This window comes from Cebus imitator, unplaced genomic scaffold (genome assembly GCF_001604975.1).
Source record: "Cebus imitator isolate Cc_AM_T3 unplaced genomic scaffold, Cebus_imitator-1.0 Scaffold285, whole genome shotgun sequence".
In the NCBI taxonomy this organism is placed as follows: domain Eukaryota; kingdom Metazoa; phylum Chordata; class Mammalia; order Primates; family Cebidae; genus Cebus; species Cebus imitator.
In genome coordinates this window covers 1,110,222-1,129,509 of record NW_016107600.1, presented here as the reverse complement: position 1 = coordinate 1,129,509, position 19,288 = coordinate 1,110,222, and the positions used below count along the sequence as shown (strand labels likewise).

Below are 19,288 nucleotides of genomic sequence, written 5' to 3'. Positions count from 1 at the left end.
TGAAGTGCAGTGGTGCGATCTCGGGTGAGAAATTTTTTTTTTTTTTTGAGACAGAGTTTCACTCTGTTGCCAGGCGCTAGGCTGGAGTGCAGTGGCACAATCTCGGCTCACTGCAACCTCCGCCTCCCGGGTTCAAGCAATTCTCCTGCCTCAGCCTCCCGAGTAGCTGGGTCCACAGGCGCATGCCACTGCGCCCAGCTAGTTTTTGTATTTTTAGTAGAGATGGGGTTTCACCATGTTGGCCAGGATGGTCTCGATCTTTTTTCTTTTTTTCTTTTTCTTTTTTTTTGAGACGGAGTTTCACTCATGTTACCCAGGCTGGAGTGCAATGGCGCGATCTCGGCTCACTGCAACCTCCGCCTCCTGGGTTCAGGCAATTCTCCTGCCTCAGCCTCCTGAGTAGCTGGGATTACAGGCACACACCACCATGCCCAGCTAATTTTTTGTATTTTTAGTAGAGATGGGGTTTCACCATGTTGACCAGGATGGTCTCGATCTCTTGACCTCTTGATCCGCCCGCCTCGGCCTCCCAAAGTGCTGGGATTACAGGCTTGAGCCACCGCGCCCGGCCAAAAAAAATTTTTTTAACAAAATAAAAATAAGATACAGGCCAGGCACGGTGGCTCACACCTGTAATCCCAGCTACTTGGGAAGCTGAGGCAGGAGAATCACTTGAACCAGGGAAGCAAAAGTTGCAGTGAGCCAAGATCGCGCCACTGCACTCCAGCCTGGGCAAAAAGAGTGAAACTCCATCTCAGAAAGAAAAAAAAAAAAATTTAAATCCTCTGCACTATCATGAAGCCGAATATATCTTCTATCCACAGGAAAATCTGAGTAGCCCTCAAGAGGCACACAAGCAGAGGATGGGCTGTGTGGGCAGGCCTGTCAGCCCCAGACCGAGAGGACCAGGCCTGGTCATTCTGGACTCTGACCCTGGCTCTTCCCACACCTTTTCCACTCCAGGATAGCCTACTTAACCCCCTCCTGACATGAGTTTCTTTTTGGGGGGACAAGGGGGACGAAGTCTCACTCTGTCACCCAGGCTGGAGAGCAGTGGTGCGATCTCGGCTCACTGCAACCTCCATCTCCCTCCCAGATTCAAGCGATTCTCCTGCTTCAGCCTCTCGAGTAGCTGGGACAACAGGCATACACCACTATGCCCGGCTAATTTTTTATTTTTAGTGGAGATGGAGCCTCACCATGTTGGCCAGGCTGGTCTCAAATTCCGGCCCTCAGGTGATCCGCCTGCCTCAGCCAACCAAAGTGCTGAGATTACAGGCGTGAGCCACCGTGCCCAGCTGACATGAGTTTTTGTGCTTTAGTCTACCCGTTAGGAAAGAGGGGAAGTGATAAACTGAAGCTCTCCAAACTGTTGAGGGATTAGGGGTTCTTGTAAGGCCCCCCAGGGCCTGGCTCTGACAAAGCATCTGCAACTAATGATGCTTCTTGAGCTCTGGAGAAGAATTTATGCATCTAATAAAGTCTATCACTCCAGGCTTAGGGGCTGGGGGCAGGACGCTGACAGCAGGAAGTCCTGGGGGCACCGTGGGAAGGGATCCCAGGCGGCTCCTAATGAGCCCTGCATTTCCATTTGCCTGTTCTAGATTCCCCCTAAGGTGCTGTGAGGCTGGGGGTGGGGTGACAGCAGGTATAAGAGGCTGGGGTGGCTGTCGGAGGGTGGATGGCAGCATGGATTCTAGGCAGGCTGCTGTGCTGCTGGTGCTGCTGCTGTTAATAGATCCCAGCTATGCTGAAGGGCCAGGAGGCCGGCAGGAAGACCAGCTCTCCCAGGTAAGTGAGCATCCCATCCCCTTATCACCCATACCTTGTCGCCTCTACCTTGGTTGAGGCTTGTGCTCTAGGTTCTGATTCTTTCTCTGGTTGCCAAGGTTGTCATTAGGTCCTCACATCTGAGGAAATGGTTCTGCAGCCTCCTACCACTTGCCCCTGGAAGCCAGTCCCTTCCCCTTGTGACTTATGTGTCCAGGGTATTTGCCCATCTTCCTTCCCTGATAGCCCCTGGCACAGGAGGAAGACAGTGGACCCCACCTACCACAGGATGCCCAGAGCCCTGAGTCACTCTTGCGATCCCTGCTCCAGGCAATGGAGAGACCTGGCCGGAGCCAAGCCTTCCTGTTTCAGCCCCAGAGGTGAGGAGTCTGAAAGGGACACGAGCATGGCAGGGGCTGGGGGTAGAAAGGGCAGGGGACAGAGGAAGAGGAAAAGGGGGCTACAGAAGGAAGACTGAAGGGATCTGAGGACTAATCTCTCCTTTAAGATTTGGCAGAAATACCCGGGGATCCTGGAGCAATGAACGGCTGAGTCCTCGGGCTGGAGAGGGGCTGCATTCCCAGTTCTGGAGCCTGGCTGTCCCTCAACGCTTTGGGAAGAAGTGACGTCATCCCTTGATGTGTTTGCATGCAATGTCCACACCCAAAAGTGCCAATGTGTGCCCCCCAAATAAAGGTGTCTGATTTCTGAATCCATGTGTGTCTGTGACTTTAGAGGGCTGGGTGGAAGCCCAGGGGCTAGAGCCACTGCCCCTCCACCTCCACCAAACCCAGCCTCCAGCAAGGCAGCTGACAACAGTCCTGGAGGCGACTGCACCCAGCCTCTTCCCACCAGAAGGGAAAAACATGAGAATGGTTGGAAAAGGAGCTCAAGAAAGGCACACGAAAGTAGCGTGGTGACTTCCTCTGCCATTCATACAGCTCAGGGAAACAGAAGGGCTTAAAAATCCACAAAGCAGCACATTTATTCCAGGCTCTAGTAGACAGCCCCCTGATTTCATTCCCACTCAACATCACCAATAAAATGAGGGCAGATCCTGGGTTGGCTGTGGCCCTGTGGTCCTTGGCTCCTTGCCCTGTGCCTTCTCGCCTCAAGGCAGGCAGTCTGTGTCAGAGGTAGAGATGGCACCCACAGAGGGTACCAGAGCTGCGCAGATACGTGAGCCCAGAGGCAGGAATAGCAGGGAGCAAAGGGTGCACGTCCATGAGTCCAGCTGGGGCTTCACTTGCTACCCGCCATGATCTTGAGGTACTGCAGGGCACGGCGGGCAGCCTCTCCACGGGCTGCCTCCCTGGTGGTTGCAGAGCCATGACATACAGTGGCCGGCTGGGTGGACAGTTCCACCAGGCACTGGCAGAGTCCACTCAGGCTCAGCTCCTCTGGAGAGCAAGAGAGAGGAAGGAGGCAGTGTTGGGTGGGAGGCAGCCCTGGGGAGGGGTATGTTCATGTCATCGTCACCCCCTTCTGCTCGCTCCTGTCCAGCCCCCACCACCCCTGGCTTGCTCCCCAGCCAGCCATACCAATATCCAGGTAGCTGACATGGAAGGCCTGCTCCTCAGAGAGCTCAGTGAGGACACGGCAGCAGGCAGGGCCCAGGGCACCCAGGGAGCCCAAGGAGCAACTGCGGAGGGACAGGATCTTCTCTCCCACTGAATTTCGTAGAGAATCCCAGGTGCAGCCTGGGCCCCGGTTCCGAAGACCATCCAGGCGGGAGCCCACACCCTGACAAGATGGGAACAGTGAGAAAGATGAGGCAAGAGACGGTGGGACCCAGGCATTTAGACATTTGACGTCAAAGGGGAAAAAAGCACAAAGAATGCTTCCTCCAGCCTGCCTCCCCCAAGTCAATCCCTGCACGGCCCCTTCTAACTACCAGGCCCCGGGCCAGATGGCCAGGCATCCCTCCTCAACCCAGTAACAGAGCTACAGAGCGGGCCTACAGTCAAAGCTGAGTCGGCCCCAGGAACCCTGGGTCTGGTAGGAAAACTGGCAGAAGCAGGCCTAGGGCCCAGAGAGGCTCACTGCTGAGTCACAGACCCAAGTCCCTGGAGCCCTGCCCTGGCATGGAGGATGGGCCACTCACAATGGAGAAGTGGTCATCATCAGGCTCCACCTCATTGCCATCCCGGGCATCCAGAGGCACCGTATGCACTCGAAGCAGCATTTTGGCCGCCGCATTCCGCTTTGCCAACTTTTTGGAAGTGCCACTCCCTGCATGTGGAGAGAGGGCTGCTGGGTTCTGATTCCCCACAGACCCAGTGCTTCCACCCAGGTCATACTTGGATTGAAGGTCTCCCTAGAATGTCAACCGGAAATGGGAACCCAAGACTTGCCCATGCACCTGAGAACCTGGTCAGCTAGAGAGAAGGGGACAGACAGGGCGCCCAGAAACTAGAAGGAAGGGGCTGAGCCAGGGACTGTGAAGCAAAGAGAGCAAGGGCTGCACCAGAGTGAGGCTAGGAACGGCTTTGGGGCTGGGGCCAGAGTGCTGCGGGAGAGGAGCTGCGAGAACCCCAGTTACCAATCTCAATGAAACGCTCCACTCGGCAGGTCATGGTGAATTCTTTGCGGTGGGCTGGCCCGGACTCCTGGGTCACTGTGTACTCTGGCAACCGCCAGCCTTTCTGCACCACCAGCTCCTTGGAAGGGAGACACAAGGTGCATGAGGCTGAGTGAAAAAACGCTTCTCACACCCACGCTGGTCCCCAAGCAGGAGCCTCAGACTCTAGGTGAGAGGAAGGAGAGAGGTGGGTGGAAAGGGCCTCAGTACCGGGAACCGCCCCCGCCCCCAACCACATACCACCTTCCCTCATGGCCTCTGGCCCAAGGGAAGACAGGCATGCACGGGAAATGAGGATGGGGCACACCTGTAGAGCACCAACGGGGTTGCATTCAGACTGCTGAGGGGAGACGGGGGGCTGCATTTCCATGGGGGGGCTCCTGAAGGAAAAAGGGTGCAGGGCCAAAGTTGAGCTGAATGGTTCCATCCGAGCCTGCCCATGAGCTTCAAGCCTAACCACTGCTTTAGATTCCTGACTACCATCTCCCAATTCCCACCCGGCAGGCAGCTGTCTGTCCACACGTCTAGCCTGCTCCTTCCTGCTCTAGCCGGCTTCCTTCCCCCTCCCACTCAAGGAAGGCCTTCTCCAGGCCCCAGCCCATTTCCATTCTGGAACACGGGTATCCTCTACGCCAGGGCAGTGGGAGAAGGGCTGTACTTCCAGTCCCAGAAGTGCCTGATGGGTCTCAAACACAGAACTGACATGCGGTCAACCCAGAAGACAATGGAGCTACAAGCCCCTTAAACATGGTGGAACATCATCCATAAGGCTATTTGAAAATCACAAATGACCTCCTGTCCCAAGAGCTTACCAGCAGGTGTGATTTCTTCAAGTTCTGGTTCCCACCTATTCCATTCTGTTTATTCTCAGACTTCCTCATGCCTGACCAGCCTGGGTCCAAGGACTGAGGGGCCAGAAACCAGAATCCCTTCCTCCACCCCACTCAGACAATCAGGGGACACAAAATACCTGGTTAGGACAACAGATGGAACCGGGGTAGCAGCTGCTGCAGCAGTAAAAACCGGAACGTCCTCAGGCAGTGAAGAGTCTAGGGGAGAAAAAGAACTTCCCGAGGGGAAGGGGGCCTTTGATTCACACCCATGTATAGTGGGAAGAGAGGGGTAAGGGACCCAGGTCTTCCTGACCTGCCCATCCCCTAAGAGAACTTCCAAATTGAGCCAAAGGATCAGGGAGGCTCAACCAACAGCTTCCTTCTGGGATCCTGTGCTGCCAAACACTGGCAAAAAGACCGAGAAAAGAGGGTCTCAGAGAAGAGGGTCTCTTTGTACCCAAAAACCAAGAAGCAACAAACTCCGAGCTGCATGTGGAGGAAGGACATCTTGCTAGAACAAGGAGGCATGGTGGGAAGCAACTCCCATAAGCTCAGCCTCTACCCCTCTCCCTCCCTAACCCAGGCCCCAAACTACTGCCACAACCCCTCTGTGGGGCTAACGAACCCCTCCACCCCAAGAATTCTTCATAGCAGCAGAGGCCCTGGAAGACCCTGTTCAGGTCCAGAGGGGCTCTTAGGAAGAGGCCAGGTCAGGGTGGCTAAGTGTCACCAGGCCAGGCCTGGGGGCAGAGGGGGTGGTGCAGGGCCTGGGTTCCTCGAAGGGCTTCTGGGATGCCTCGGTTCCTCCCTCACCTGCTGTCCTCCAGGGCCGGCTCCAGCATGCTCCCCCCTTTGAGGTGTTTGAGGGCCACCTCAGCTGCCTTGTGCTTGGCTGCCTTCTTGCTGGGGCCCTGACCTGAGAGAGGGGGCATGGGCAATACTGGAGGTCACTGGAAGGACAGGAGAGAAACCAGCATCCCACAGTCTCTCTCTCAGCCAGAGGGAATCAATCAAGCCCCCTCTGACCAACCTCCCCCTGCTGAAGACTGGAAGTGTTTCACTAATTGCTGGAAGGAAGAGCCCTTATCTTTCCATTAGCTTCCAGAATTAAGCCATGCCAAGCAGGACTTCTGAGTTCAAAGGCCTTAGGTGGACTGCTGAGCTCAAATGCCTTAACTTCCTTCGCAAAGTACTTTCTTTTCCCTTAATAAATAGCTGGAAAAAGAGAAGGTAGGCTCTGGAGTGAAAGCCCCACGTGACCATGCACCAGCCATTTACTCTCACAAATACTCAGTTTCCTCATGTTCAACCTGGGCGGGCGGGATGGGGGGGGATACTCCACCTACATCACTGGTTAGACTGAGGTTTAAAATTAAATGGGAATTTGGTTAAGCCCCTGGAACAGAGCCCAGCACGCCAGGGACTCACTCCCCCAAATGTTCCACTGGGATTTCAGTTGTCTTCTCTTACTTTTCCTCTAGGGTGATGAGGATCCGCCAGATCACTGTGGCAGTCCTGCTCGCTCCTCTAACTCTCCCACGTCCTACCCACCTTCTCACAACCCTGTTCTCCCAATCCAGTCAGTGGCTTTTCCCCTGAAAGCTCTCCTTCCCTCACTGGCCTTGAAGAGGACTGTGAAGACAGAGACTCCAAGAAACAAAGCCATGGGGACCTGCGAATGCGCACCCCAGCCAGGCTGCCCAAGCCTTCCTCACCAGTGCAGCTGGTGTCGCCAACGGTGACCCGGAAGGTGAAATTAGGCTGGTGGGCTTGGCCCTCGGCTTTGAGAAGGTCGTACACAGGCGTCTTCCCTATTCTGGTCCCATACTCCTGCAGAAGGCTGATCGGGGTCTTGCCTGGGTTGGCGGCCAGCATTTGCTCTATACTGGGGGAAGGGGCACAAACCCACATCACACCTCCCCTCTCTGCACCCACCTGGCCAAGCACTGCCATACCAGACCTAGGCACATTATGGGGGACATAGGGTCCAGGGGAACCCCAAGCAGTCTAGCATCCATTGGCTGGGTTCCAAGTGGAGGTGCAGGCTGGAAAAGTAGGGTCCACTACCCTAAAGCAAGGGGGGAAGAATGCACTGCTCCTGCCTCAGTTAAGGTAGGCACGTTTCTGTGCCCCAGTGCAGGTTGAAAACGCATACCCCCTGACATAGTGCAAGCCAGGAACCCAGTACCCACCAAATGCACTGAATGTGGGGGCATAAAGCCCAGTGTTCCAGTGCAGTCTGGGAACCGGGCCAACCCCAAACTATTTAGAGCTGGAGGCAGCAGCCACTGCCCCGGTGCACGCCGGGAACCACTGCCCACTGCCCCAGTGCTTGCCGGGAACAACCCTCAGGCCAGGTGCATGCTGGGGCCGCGCTGCTACCCCCTCCGCACGGCCCCACGCTTTTCGCCCTGAAGGGATCGGTACGAGGCGGCTCACCTAGGCAGCGCGCAGCCCGTGGTAGTGCCGGAGCGTTGCTCCTCTTCACTCATTCCCTCCTCCGTCCCCGCGGGCGCCACCGTGACTGCAGCCTCCACGCGCCCCAATACACCGCCGACAAGCTAGGGCCGGGGCCAAGCCCGGAGTCGCGGCCGGTAGGGCCCGCCGCGGGGCACGCTGGGATATGGAGTCCCCCGCCCACCCTACTTTATGAGCCTCCATCTGGAGGGGAGCTATCCGCCCCACAACCCTCCGCGTGGCTGGCCCGGGCAGGTTGCGCCGCCTTCTGGGAGGGGCGGGCCCTTCGCCGTAGCTTCCCGAGAAGGCTGTATTTTTTTGTTTGTAATATCGTCCCGCCTCCTTCCTTCAGCGCCCCTGGTCTCCCGGGCAGTGAGGCTGTGGACATGCGTACTAGCGTAGTGGAAGCCAGGGGACGGTAAGGACTCACTCCGGCACGGGGCCTTTTGGATTCCAAGAAAACTACAGAACCCAGAGGCCTGCGCGCCATCTTTGTCGCAGCTGGAGGGGCAGGGTCAAGCACGCACGAGAAGCTTAGCGGCGTCATTGGTTACTCCCGTTGCGTTTACTTTCTCTAGGCGCACTGAGATTGGTTACTTCGACTAAACGGGCGGGGACAAGAAAGAGTCAGCCCCCTGACCCCGCCTCCTTGTTAAAGGAAGGTTGTGATTGGTCTGGGGAGCCAGCCTTCGGATCCCGGCTCATTGCGGGCAGGGTGGGCCTTACCCAGACACCGGAGGGGACCGATCTCTGCATCCGCAGGGCGCTGGAGCTGGTGCAGGTCCAAGTCCACCTCAGACAGTCCCCTCAACCCTCAGCCTAACCCCTGGCTGCTGCGCCTCCGTAACGCAGAACTTGTTTCCTTTTTCTAGGTTGTCCTTCACCTCCCTTCAGGTTTTGCTGCTTTTGTAAGCCTTATTAGAACGGCTCTAGTGAACCTCACTTACACTGGCCAGGAAACCTCTGGGTCCTGAAAATCAGGTTATAGTGGGACGACAGGATTAGAAGGACTAGGCACCTGGTGGTCTCGTTACCTCTGCCGTGAGTCTTGGGTCTTTCAGCTGAAGAAAGCAGGAGTGAATTTTGGCTGCATAAGACTAATCAACTGATCTGGGTGTACACGAGCAGATAGATGCTCATTTCTTAGTCCTAGAGCCCCATTGCCTCCTCCCCGAAAGTCGCACAACCACTGGGCTAAGAGAAATCTTGTGACCTTGGAGAGAGAGAGAGAGAGATCACATTAAAAAAAAAAAAAAAAAAAGGTTCTAATGAGTCTTCTGAGAACGGGTCAAGAAAGAGATGTCTACTCAGAGCCGGGGTTGTATTGGAGATCCAGAGGAATTTTGGAATGATAATGAGGGGTCATCCAGGAACAGTGGAGGAGGATGGGGCCTAGAGCTGAGTGAATTCCAAGTGGGTGAAATTGGAGTGAGCGGTGACAATCAAGGGAAGGAGAGCTGGCAAGATCAGTATGATAGGAGGAGCAATGCCAGGGTGCTAGGGATCCCATGTGAGGGGCTGCTCTCTCCGGTGTAGAAAGGAGTCTATACGACGGGTCATAGAGGGTTCCTGCGGAATCAGCCTAAGGCCCGAGGTGGGACCTCCATAGGGCACCGCCAGCAGGGAAGCGCGGGGCCCAGGCGTGCCAGGGACGTGCCTGGAGCGCGCCGGATGGCAACAGCGGGCTCCTTTAAGAGGCCGGCGGCTCCATCGCAGCATCCCCCGCTCAGGGCGTGTCCGTCCCGGGGGGCCAGGGGCGGGGGCCCTGGAAGGAGCGGGAGTTCAAGCCGAGCTGGGACGAGGCTAGAGGTCGGGGGGGTGGGGGCAGAAAGCTGGGGCTGACACCCGTGCATCCGGACTCCGCACGAGCATCGCCTGTGACAGCGCCCCGGGTCCGGTGGAGGGCAGCGGGGGGAGGAGGGAAGGAGGAGGAGAAGGAGGAGGAGGCGGGAGCAGCATCCGGAGCTGAGCTGCAGCAGCGCCGCCTTTTGTGCTGCGGCCGCGGAGCCCCCGAGGTGAGAGCCTGGCCGAGTTGTCGGGGGGTGGGGGGCAGGGATGGGTCCGGGTCCTGGGATCCGGGCGTGGAGGGAGGGTCGGGATGCAGATGTGGCCTGGTGCGGGGTGGTGGCGTGAGGATGCTGAAGCTGTGTAGATGGAGGGACTGGGGACCTGGACCCGACGCCTGTGGGGCTGGGAAGGAAGGGAATGGAGCTGAGGGATGCCGCGGCCCAGCTAGGAGACGAAGGGCCTCCAGAGCTGGAAAGGACCGTATTGGGGTGGTGTGGAGGGTGACTGGGGGACAGACGTAAAAGACAGAGGGCAAGAGAACATCTCCTCCCACTCATCCTTAGGAAGGGAGAGAGGGAAGGAGGAGGGAGAGTTTTGGCCCCCTCCAGGGAAGGAAAGGAAGGGCAAGGACTGATGTACCCACCATCTCCCTCCACACACACTTAGCAGGCTGGACCTCAAGATTAGTCAGAGAGCACCTGTTCCTGGATGCCCAGGCGCTGGTCCCCCTCCCCTTCCAGCTGTGATCCTCTTAATCCCCTCCAGCTGTGGCATTCACCTCCATCCAGCTGTTGCATCCTCCCTTCCCCCATTCACGTGTGGGTTTCTCCCTCTTCTTTCTCTCCATCTCCTCTGGCTCCCCTAACCCATCTCCCCCAGTCAGGCCCTCCAAAAACCTCCTCCCTTTCCCACAAACACTCCTCAAACTCATTGGCTTAAAAATAAGCAAGAGTTGAGACTTGCTGGTAACCAAGGCCTTGACTAAGAGGAGGGAAGAGTCAAGGCTCTGTAGACAGTGGGAGGAAATAGTGAGAAGTCCCTTAGAGTTAAGGGAGGAGTCCTACCTTGTAGATGCCTCATGTGCTGCCTTTTTCAGAGGAGCATAGGTGAGTGGCCTCCAATCAGGAGGGAATGCACATGAGGTCTCCTCACCCCACCCAGAGTCGTCTCAAGCCACAGTCAGTGTATCCCTCTAAACACAGTTCTCAGGGTGGACTCCATTGTTCTAGGAGCTCTGAGTTTCAGCCAGAGGGTCATACCAAGTTAAAGCTAGCAGAAAGGATTTAGGAAGGAAAGGACACAAGTGCCCCCTGAGCCTTCCTGTTGACACTGAAGTTTCTCTGAGCTTTAGGGCCCCGCTCCCTCCTATCTCACACAGGTTAAAAAAAAAAAAAAAAGTGTGTCCCCTCAAGTATACCATTCATCCACTCACTTCCATTGTCAACTGAGGTAATTTTGGGAAAACCCCAGCTATAACACAGAGACATCAGCTAAATGTCCATCCCTAATGAAATCCAGTTATGGACCAAGGAGGCAAGAAGTTAGACATGGCTCAGGATTTCCTAGGTTTCCTTATTTAGGAAACCTAGGAAAGGAACCCTTTTAAAAACAAATTGCTGTTCCCCAGGCCTTCCCCTGGTGATGACAATGTGGTAAGATCCGGCTTTGCTAGGAAGAGGACCCTCGGTTCTACCACTCATGGTCCAGACTGTCATCATGCACAGTCCTCCCCCTCCCCTGCCTGAATCTGAATATAAAGAAGGAATTAGAGAATCAGCCCTATAAGAAGTCCTTACTAGGGTGGGCTGGAGATCACCCCTATATTCAGGTCCTCAGCTGTGTACCAGTCAAGCCCTGGGATCCCCCAGCTGCCATGCTTCTTCCAGGGAGGTGAAAATGTCTGTCCCCTCACACCCACCGCTCACCCATTCACTCACACTGTTGACTGAGGTGATGCTGGGAAGAAGGAGGATACTGTTGAGATGATGCTAGCAGGAGACAGAGGGGCTTCATGAGGGCCTGGCCACACCGACTAGTCTGTCCGGTTCATTGGCTCCCAGAAGGACTGGGGTCATATGTGTGTGTGGGGAAGGTGAGGAGATTGTGACAGTGACCAGATTCCAGAGGAGGCTAAAGATCCTTCAGGATAGAGCCCTTGCCCTTTGGTTTCTTCATTCTTCGGTCTTTTTTCCCTCTTGTTTCTCCACCTCCCTTTCCACCTGTACCCTCCCTACTGGCACTTGCTTTGAGAAAGAGAACAAGGAAAAGAAAGGAAGGGAATCACATTCATAAAAGACTTACAACTGTGTGTAAGGTACTTTCCATATGTCTAATGCTTATAGAGAGCTTCCTGTGTGCCAGGTTCCTGGCCAAGAACTTTATTTTGATTGTCTTAATAATGACCTTAACAAGACCGAGGAGATAGTGTTATCATCATATCTGATGGAGGAGGAAACTGAAACTTAAGTAATTTGTTCCAAGTAAAAAAGTTAATATGTGGCAAGAGGTAGGATTTGAACCCAGGTCTGTGTGACCCAGAACCACCTGTGTTCTTTTTTTTTTTTTTTTTCTAAGGTGGAGTTTCACCATGTTGGTCAGGCTGGTCTTGAACTCCCGACCTCAGGTGATCCGCCTGCCTTGGCCTCCAAAGTGCTTGGATTACATGTGTGAGCCACTATGCCTGGCCAGAACCTGTGTTCTTACCACCACATTAGATACTGCATTGGCACTGTGTGACATAGGTATCACTGTCCCCATTTAGCAATGAAGAAACTGGAAGAATAAATATCAAAGTATAACAACAGTTTCTAGTTAAGAAGTCTCAGGCCAGGTCACCCAACTGGCCAGAAGCAGAGAGACAAGTCCTCAGCAAGCCACTCTGATTTTGAGGCCTGTGTTCTCTCCTCCACCACCTGCCCTCTCCCTACAGCACAACTAATAAGCTAAGTGACAGGAATGCATAAGCAGTCCATCAATCTTATTTTCTTTTACACTTTAAATTTTATATGTTACATTAAAAGCAATTCAAAGTTGTTACTGAAATTCTAAGAATATAGGTAAACCTAAAGGAGAAAATTAAAACACCCATCATTCCACCTAACTAGAAACTGTTGTTATACTTTGATATTTATTCTTCCAGATTTTCATTTTATTTATTTATTTATTTTGAGATGGAGTTTTGCTCTTGTTGCCCAGGCTGGAGTGCAGTGGCACAAGTTGGCCCACTGCAACCTTCACCTTCCGGTTTCAAGTGATTCTCCTGCCTCAGCCTCCTGAGTAGCTGGGACTACAGGTGTGCACCACCATGCCCGGCTAATTTTTGTATTTATAGTAGAGATGGAGTTTCACCATGTTGTCCAGGCTGGTCTCAAAATCTTGACCTCATGATCCACCCACCTTGGCCTCCCAAAGTGCTGGGATTACAGGCATGAGCCACCACGCTCAGCCCCAGATTTTTAAAAATGCCCATCCAGCTGAGGAACTATTTGTTAACATCTGCTGAACTTCTCCCAGTTCCATCTGAGGACCTAGGTAGGAGGGACTCCTGTGATCCATCCTGCCCTGCTCTTGCCCTTCCCTTCCCCAAGGCCTCTGTGGGTAAGGCTGAGGGGTGATCCAGGGCCACATGATGAAAGGGAGGATCTGAGCAGTGTAGCTGCTTAAGAGAGCAGATTCCAGAGATAACTGGCCAGGGAGTGAGGACGGGGTACAGAAAAGCAGGCCTTCCCCCTTAGTCCAGAAGAGACAGAATGGCAGGATTTACAGAGGAGGGACTGGTGATCTGGTAGAGGAATGACCAGGGACTCCAGCACAATCACGAGCACTGTGACCTGGTTCTACTGGAACCTGAAATCGCCATTTGTTCTGGGAAAGCAGAAGGCTGGAGACCAAGCCTCCCTTTTTCTGGTCAGACAGAAGAGACAGCCTCTCCAGGATCCACAAGGAAAGACCTGATGTCCTGCCAAACAGGAAGACAAGGCAAGAAGGCTGCTCCCTGCACCCCTTCTACCATCTTACTTAACCCTCACCACCCCAGAAGGGAGGGTTGGGCACCAGAGATTATATTCGTTAAACTAATTGGTGGCAGAACTGGGATTCTAGCTCTGATCTCTCCAAATCTGAAGCTGATTCTTTTTTTGTCTTTTTTTTTTTTTTCCCTTTTTGTGGAGAATGGGGTCTCACTATATTGCCCAGGCAGGTCTCAAACTCCTGGGCGCGCTCAAGCTATCTTCCCACCTCTGCCTCCCTAAGAGCTGGGAATACAGGCATGAGCCACAGCACCCAGCTGCTGATTCTTTTGTGCTAAACTGTACTGTCCCTCCCTTCCCTGAACCCCTTTGCCATCCACCCTACTGGAAGAAGTACGGCAGCTAGGGATTTCAGAGCTTGATTGGTATAGGGCTGAGGACCTGAATTTAGGGGTGATCTCGTTTTCCCCCAAGTTCTCAGGGGAACCTCTCATGAGGGCACTAAGAAAAGCTACAGTTCTTTTCTTTTTTTTTTTATTTTTTATAAAAGACGGGGTTTCACCATGTTGGTCAGGCTGGTCTTGAACTCCCAACCTCAGGTGATCCACCCACCTTGGCCTCCAAAGTGCTTGGATTACAGGCGTGAGCCACCACGCCCGGCCATGCTACAGTTCTTTTCATCTTGGGACCCTGGAGCCAGGACCATGGATCCTGTCAAAAAGGAAAATAAAAACAAGCTGCAGGGCAAGGTACAGTGGCTCACACCTGTAACGCCAACTCTTTGGGAGACCTAGGCTGGTGGATCATTTGAGCCCAGGAGTTTGAAACCAGCCTGGTCAACAGAGTGAGACATGGTTTCCACAATTTTTTTTTTTTTTTTAATTTAGCCTGCTATGGTGGTGAGTGCCTCTAGTCCCATCTACTCAGGAGGCTGAAGGGGGAGGATCACTTGAGCCCAGGAGGTTGAGGCTGCAGGCAGTGAGCCATGATCATCCCACTGCACTCCAGCCTAGGCAACAAAGCGAGATCCTGTTTCAAAAACAATACAAGCTGAAACCAAGGGGACAGGAGGCATGGACACGAATGGTCAAAGTCCTTTATCCTCTCACGGTCTCAAAGCTTGCAGAGGTGGAACTACGACTCCAAAATCTTGGGTCTCCTTTCCCTTTGAAGACCCCCCTCCATACCCCCACTCATGAGAGAAAGGGAATCGTCCTCCTTTTCCTGAGTGAAAAATGAGGTCTCAGACAGTGGAGAGCACTCAATGTGAGAGCCTAAGATTAAGGCAGGTGGCCTGGCCTCTGCACTGAGCCCCTAAGACCACCAAACGGCTTGGCATTGACATTCTGCTGTTAGACAAGAAGGAGCTAGAGAGAATTCAGAGAGTTTACCTGCTACAGACTTCCAAAATCTCAGGTCAGAGAACCTAGAAGGTGGGATAGATGGGGGTGATTTCCTACCCCACTCTACCCTATTGCCGACTTATGGAGCACTTTGGAACCACCAGCAAAGCACTGAATTAGGGCCTCTTGGGTGGCCAAAGAGCCTCCTCCCTTGGCAGATGCGTGGTTTAGAGAGCATTCTGTCCCCTCACCCAATGTGAGGCAGAAGCACCATCAACACTTGGTAGATGTGGTTGACAGAGTGAGTGACACAGAGACCCACCCTCCTGTCACATTGCTGCCCTTCCCCCAGGTTCTGCATAATTGATAATGGAGAGACAGCTCCCCTCCCCCAGGGTGACTGAACGTCTGGGCCAGGGGCTCCCAGCCATCCTAGACGCCCCTCCAAAGCCTTGGCGCCAAGGCCCGGCCAGGGGGCAGTGGGACACAGCTGGCAGGTCAGGAATAAAGGAAACAGAAAGCGTGTGTGTGTGTGTGTGTGTGTGTGNGTGTGTGTGTGTGTGTGTGTGTGTGTGTGTGTGTGTGTGTGTGTGTGGAGAGAGGAATCTCCAGGTCCTCTATAAAACTATAGCTCCCAGGGGCAGCAGTTTTCCCTCCACTCCAGGTCAATCTGGAAGAGCTGTCATTAGCCTGAGATCTTTCCCTTGGTCCCGTCTCCTACTTCTTCAGCTATCCCCACGACCCTAAAAGACAGACAGGTGAAATGGCTTCTCTCCTTCTCTCCCCAGCTGCTGGCCCTGTATACCAGAAGGGCCTCTGGGGAAGCCTGGTGAACTGGAGGGAGGCTCGGCTGGCTGCAAGTGTCTCTGAGTATGTCCCCCTTTCTATGACTAAACCACCTAGTCAAACAACCAGATGACGGCTGAAAAATTCCTTTAAAAAGCCAGGTGTTGTGCCTACTCAAAGCTCAGCTTCTAGATAGAAAAAGAGGTGGATGCTCTCCGTGTTTCTCACTCCCCTTTCATCTCCATTTTCTCAGGGTCCTCCTCTGCTTTTCCAAACAGCTTTTCAAGCCATCCTTCTCGGGATTGGCTCCGCTTCACGCTGTTCCGGTGTCTGTATGCGTCTCGGCTCCTTCCTCCATCCCTAGCTGTGCCTTTCGCCTTTTCTATGCCCCGTCTCCCTTTCTCTCATTTCCTGCTTTCCTTCCCTGTGGCACTGCACCCCCAATGCCAACCCCACAAGTCCCCTACTGCCAACACCCGACGCCTCAGCCGAAGATCTCTCTGTATGCGGGGGCAGGGGAAGGTACGGGAAGGAAGGGAACACAGATGGGGCAGACCGCTGGGTGGGGGTCCGCACCTACAATTCCCGCAACCAGCCACCAAGGCCAGCCCAGGTCAGGGGCGGGGCCCAGGCGCAGCCCCGCCCCCGCGTCGCGCTCACGTGACCCTGGGCTAATCTTATCTTGGTGACTTCACGCGCCGCCTCGGGCCCAGTCGTCATGGTTACGCCGCAGCGCCCAGCGCTTCCCCTAGCTGGCCGTGTCCCCTCCCCTTCCCCACCCGGACAACCCCCTTCCGCCGCCCCGGCCCTCGCCCCAGCCACGTGCCACGTGACGGCCGGGAAGGAGGTCGGAATGGGGGAGGGGGCGTTGTGGCCGTAACCCCTTCCTTTCCACTTTGAGCGGCTCTGACTTCGGCCTTCCATTGCTGGTGGGCAAGCGGTCCAGGGGACGGCCCCGGCTCCTCCCCGAGCGCTTCACTACTGCCATCCCTCCCTCCTGGCCTGCCAGGCGAGAGCATCCCGGAGTCCTGGGCCTTGGTTCTGGGTGGTCCAGAAGCGAAGCCCCGGCCTGCGGCGGAGTGGGAGGTGGTGGGGGGCAGGCAAACTCCCTTGGGTCCTCCAGACTTAATTCTCCCATATGTTGGCACTTTACTTGGTCTGTGTTTGTCTGTAATTTGCATTGCAATCTACACCTTACCTCGTGAAGTCACAGATACCGCGTGGAATATGTTGGGGATTTGGAAGCTGAACTTCACTGTGATCTGTGCTTTCTGGGCCTAAGTTCTCTCAAGAATATAATGGGACCAGTAGTAATTTCCTTCACCTGGTTCTTCTGAGGATTCAGGGAGCTAATGTGTGTGCGTGCGTAGAGAGAGTGTGCGGTGCTTAAGGCGATCCTCCGGGTGGGTAGAGCCCTGGTTCCACTTTACCGAGCACCTTCTGCCCGCCAGGTGCTGTTGCAAGCCATGGTTCCCTTGTGATGCAAAGTGGTCATTCTAAAGGCTGTACAGGCTCCAGTATAATGGGAGCCATGATGGAGAAAGCATGGCCGGGCTGTGCCAGCCTAGAAGGCGCATTAGCCTAAAGCGGATCAGGAAAGGACGTACAGGATAAAGTGAGACCAGGATAAAGAGATGAGAAGCACCTTCCAGGCTGGGGGTGAAGCATGAGCCTTTTTTTTTTTTTTTTTTTTTTTTTAGACAGTCTTGCTGTCACCCAGGCTAAAATGCACTGCACAATCCCGGCTCACAACCTCCACCTCCCAGGCTCAAGCGATTCTGACATCTTAGCCTCCCAAGTAGCTGGGACCATAGGTATGCGCCACCACACCCGGCTAATTTTTTGTATTTTTAGCGGAGGCAGTCTCTCCCCATGTTGCCCAGGCTGGTCTCAAACTCCCAAGCTCAAAAGATACGCCCACCTAGGCCTCCCAAAGTGCTGGGATTACAGACATGAGCCACCGCGCCCCGCCGAGCTTGAGCTTCTTAATAGCTATGGCACTGTGGGCAGGTTAATACCTCTATGCCTTAGTCTGTAAAACGGGCTAATAATGCCCACCTTACAGCTTAGAGGATTAAATATGCAAAGTACTAATGCACCTATAACAGAAGCTAACATATTTAATAAAGCTTTGTCTTTTTTTTTCTTTTTGAGATGGAATCTTGCTCTGTCGCCCAGGCTAGAGTGCAGTGGAAGCTCACTGAAACTTCCGCCTCCCGGGTTCAAGCAATTCTTCTGGTGCTGGTAGGGGCAGTTATTTTTTGAGACAGGGTCTCCATTTGTCGCCCAGGCTGCAGTGCAGTGGTGCAGTCACTACTCACTGCAGCTTCAGCCTCCCATGCTCAAGCTATCCTCCCACCTCAGCCTCCTGAGTAGCTGGGACTAAAGGCCCACATCACCACAATTGGCTAATTTTTGTATTTTTTGTAGAGATAGGTTTTCCCCATGTTGCCCAGGCTGGTCTGGAACTTCCAGGCTTCAGTGATCCACCTGCCTCGGCCCCCCAAAGTGCTGGGATTAAAGGTGTGAGCCACCATGCCTGGCCCATTTTTTGTTGTTTTTTCATTGAGATGAGTCTTGCTCTGTCACCCAGGCTAGACTGCAATACACAATCTCGGCTCACTGCAACCTCCGCCTCCCAGATTCAAGCGATTCTCATGCTTCAGCCTCCTGAGTAGCTGGGACTACAGGTTTATGCCACCATGCCAGGCTAATTTTTTTTTTTTTTTTTTTTGGTTTTTTTAGTAGAGAAGGGGTTTCACCATGTTGGCCAGTCTGGTCTTGAACTCCTGACCTCAGGTTATCCCCTCGCCTCAGCCTCCCAAACTGTTGGGATTACAGGCGTGAGCCACCACACCCGGCACCCAATCTGTTTTAGAAAGATCCTTCGGAAGGTGCTGGGTGGAGAATTGGTGGTAAGGAGGGCACGTGGAGACCAGTCTTCCCGGGCCAGGTGAGGACAGCTAATGAGGCTTGAACTAAGGCAGTAACATTGGGACTAAAGAATAGCATGCATTGGGTCAGAGCTTTACAAATGTGCCAGCTCTAAGAATCAGCTAGGGTGCTTATTAAATATGCAGACTCCAGGCCTACTTTCCTCACCCCCCCAGGAAAAAGTCTTCAACGGAAAGGCCTGGAAACTAAGTATTATAAGAACTATCAGAGTTTCCCTAGCCGCCTTGTATGCCCGTGTAATCATCTACTGAACCCTTCTGTATGTCGAGATTCCTGCCACCCCTCCCACATTGTAATTCAGAATGTATGGCAGATATTTCCAGACGAACGCAGGGGCTCATGGAAGGACCCTACTAGCTATGAGGAACAATTAGAGGGATGTTTTTTCTGGGGAATCTTCAAATCTCAGGATTTGGTAACTGACAAGTGTGGAGTGACTGGGAGGTGGCTCCTGGTGTCAAGTTCTGGACAAGTTTGGTGTAGGATGAAGGCTTTGCTGTGCCGGAGTGACAGCCAGTTTATTCCTTTGTATAGCTGGAAAAACAGGCTCAACCACAGCCTGCCTGAGGTCACACAGCCATTAAGTGGCAGAAGCAAGTCCAGAATCCAGGTTTTGTGTTTTTTTTAATTGTTTTTGAGACGGAGTCTCGCTCTGTTGTCCAGGCTGGAGTGCAGTGGCTTACTGCAACCTGCGCCTCCTAGGCTCAAGCAATCATCCCACCTCAACCTCCAGAGGAGCTGGGACACCACAGTCACACATCACCATGCCCAGCTAATTTTTTTTTTTTTTTTTTTTTTTTTTTTTTT

General features: G+C 53.8%; 3 protein-coding genes across 11 annotated transcripts in view; 2 read left to right on the top strand and 1 right to left on the bottom strand.

Moving 5' to 3' along the window:
• The first annotated feature begins 1,242 nt into the window (after positions 1-1,242).
• NPFF (neuropeptide FF-amide peptide precursor) lies at positions 1,243-2,482 on the top strand. 2 transcript variants are annotated; one of them, XM_037728993.1, is made up of 3 exons: positions 1,243-1,791; positions 2,017-2,150; positions 2,288-2,482. In XM_037728993.1, the coding sequence occupies exons 1-3, from the start codon at positions 1,468-1,470 to the stop codon at positions 2,394-2,396; spliced, it is 567 nt and encodes a 188-aa protein (XP_037584921.1). In that variant the 5' UTR covers positions 1,243-1,467; the 3' UTR covers positions 2,397-2,482. The 2 variants fall into 2 exon arrangements, with proteins under 2 accessions (XP_037584921.1, XP_037584920.1); XM_037728992.1 differs by having other exon boundaries at positions 2,279-2,482.
• Positions 2,483-2,730: 248 nt separating this feature from the next.
• TARBP2 (TARBP2 subunit of RISC loading complex) lies at positions 2,731-8,128 on the bottom strand. 4 transcript variants are annotated; one of them, XM_017501842.2, is made up of 9 exons: positions 7,624-8,128; positions 6,900-7,069; positions 5,998-6,100; positions 5,322-5,417; positions 4,659-4,731; positions 4,313-4,430; positions 3,875-4,002; positions 3,312-3,513; positions 2,731-3,170 (listed from the first exon to the last, which is right to left on the bottom strand). In XM_017501842.2, exons 1-9 carry the CDS (start codon positions 7,674-7,676, stop codon positions 3,013-3,015), a joined length of 1,101 nt encoding a protein of 366 aa, XP_017357331.1. In that variant the 5' UTR covers positions 7,677-8,128; the 3' UTR covers positions 2,731-3,012. The 4 variants fall into 4 exon arrangements, with proteins under 4 accessions (XP_017357331.1, XP_037584913.1, XP_017357337.1 ...); XM_037728985.1 differs by having other exon boundaries at positions 6,900-7,064; positions 7,624-7,739; XM_017501848.2 differs by lacking the exon at positions 7,624-8,128 and adding an exon at positions 7,377-7,508.
• Positions 8,129-9,386: 1,258 nt separating this feature from the next.
• The window catches only part of MAP3K12 (mitogen-activated protein kinase kinase kinase 12), an 18,716-nt gene continuing 8,814 nt past the window's right edge, over positions 9,387-19,288 (top strand). For 3 of the 5 annotated variants that reach the window (XM_017501800.1, XM_017501799.2, XM_017501798.2), the window contains exon 1: positions 9,387-9,656. The gene's annotated coding sequence lies outside the window, so the exon portion shown is untranslated. Of the gene's footprint in view, positions 9,657-16,322; positions 16,374-19,288 lie in introns of those variants that run through there. The other 2 variants (XM_017501797.1, XM_037728984.1) reach the window with 2 other exon arrangements.

Bases quoted from the DNA above. Each gene is read 5' to 3' on its own strand.
- NPFF (XM_037728992.1), top strand. From the start codon at position 1,468: ATGCATCTAATAAAGTCTATCACTCCAGGCTTAGGGGCTGGGGGCAGG. The intron at 1,792-2,016 runs GTAAGTGAGCAT...CTTCCCTGATAG, and splicing joins AGGAAGACCAGCTCTCCCAG to CCCCTGGCACAGGAGGAAGA. The intron at 2,151-2,278 runs GTGAGGAGTCTG...CTCTCCTTTAAG, and splicing joins TTCCTGTTTCAGCCCCAGAG to ATTTGGCAGAAATACCCGGG.
- TARBP2 (XM_017501842.2), bottom strand. From the start codon at position 7,676: ATGAGTGAAGAGGAGCAACGCTCCGGCACTACCACGGGCTGCGCGCTG. The intron at 6,101-6,899 runs GTGAGGAAGGCT...CCCCTCTCTCAG, and splicing joins TGGCGACACCAGCTGCACTG to GTCAGGGCCCCAGCAAGAAG. The intron at 3,514-3,874 runs GTGAGTGGCCCA...CCATCTTGTCAG, and splicing joins ATGATGACCACTTCTCCATT to GGTGTGGGCTCCCGCCTGGA.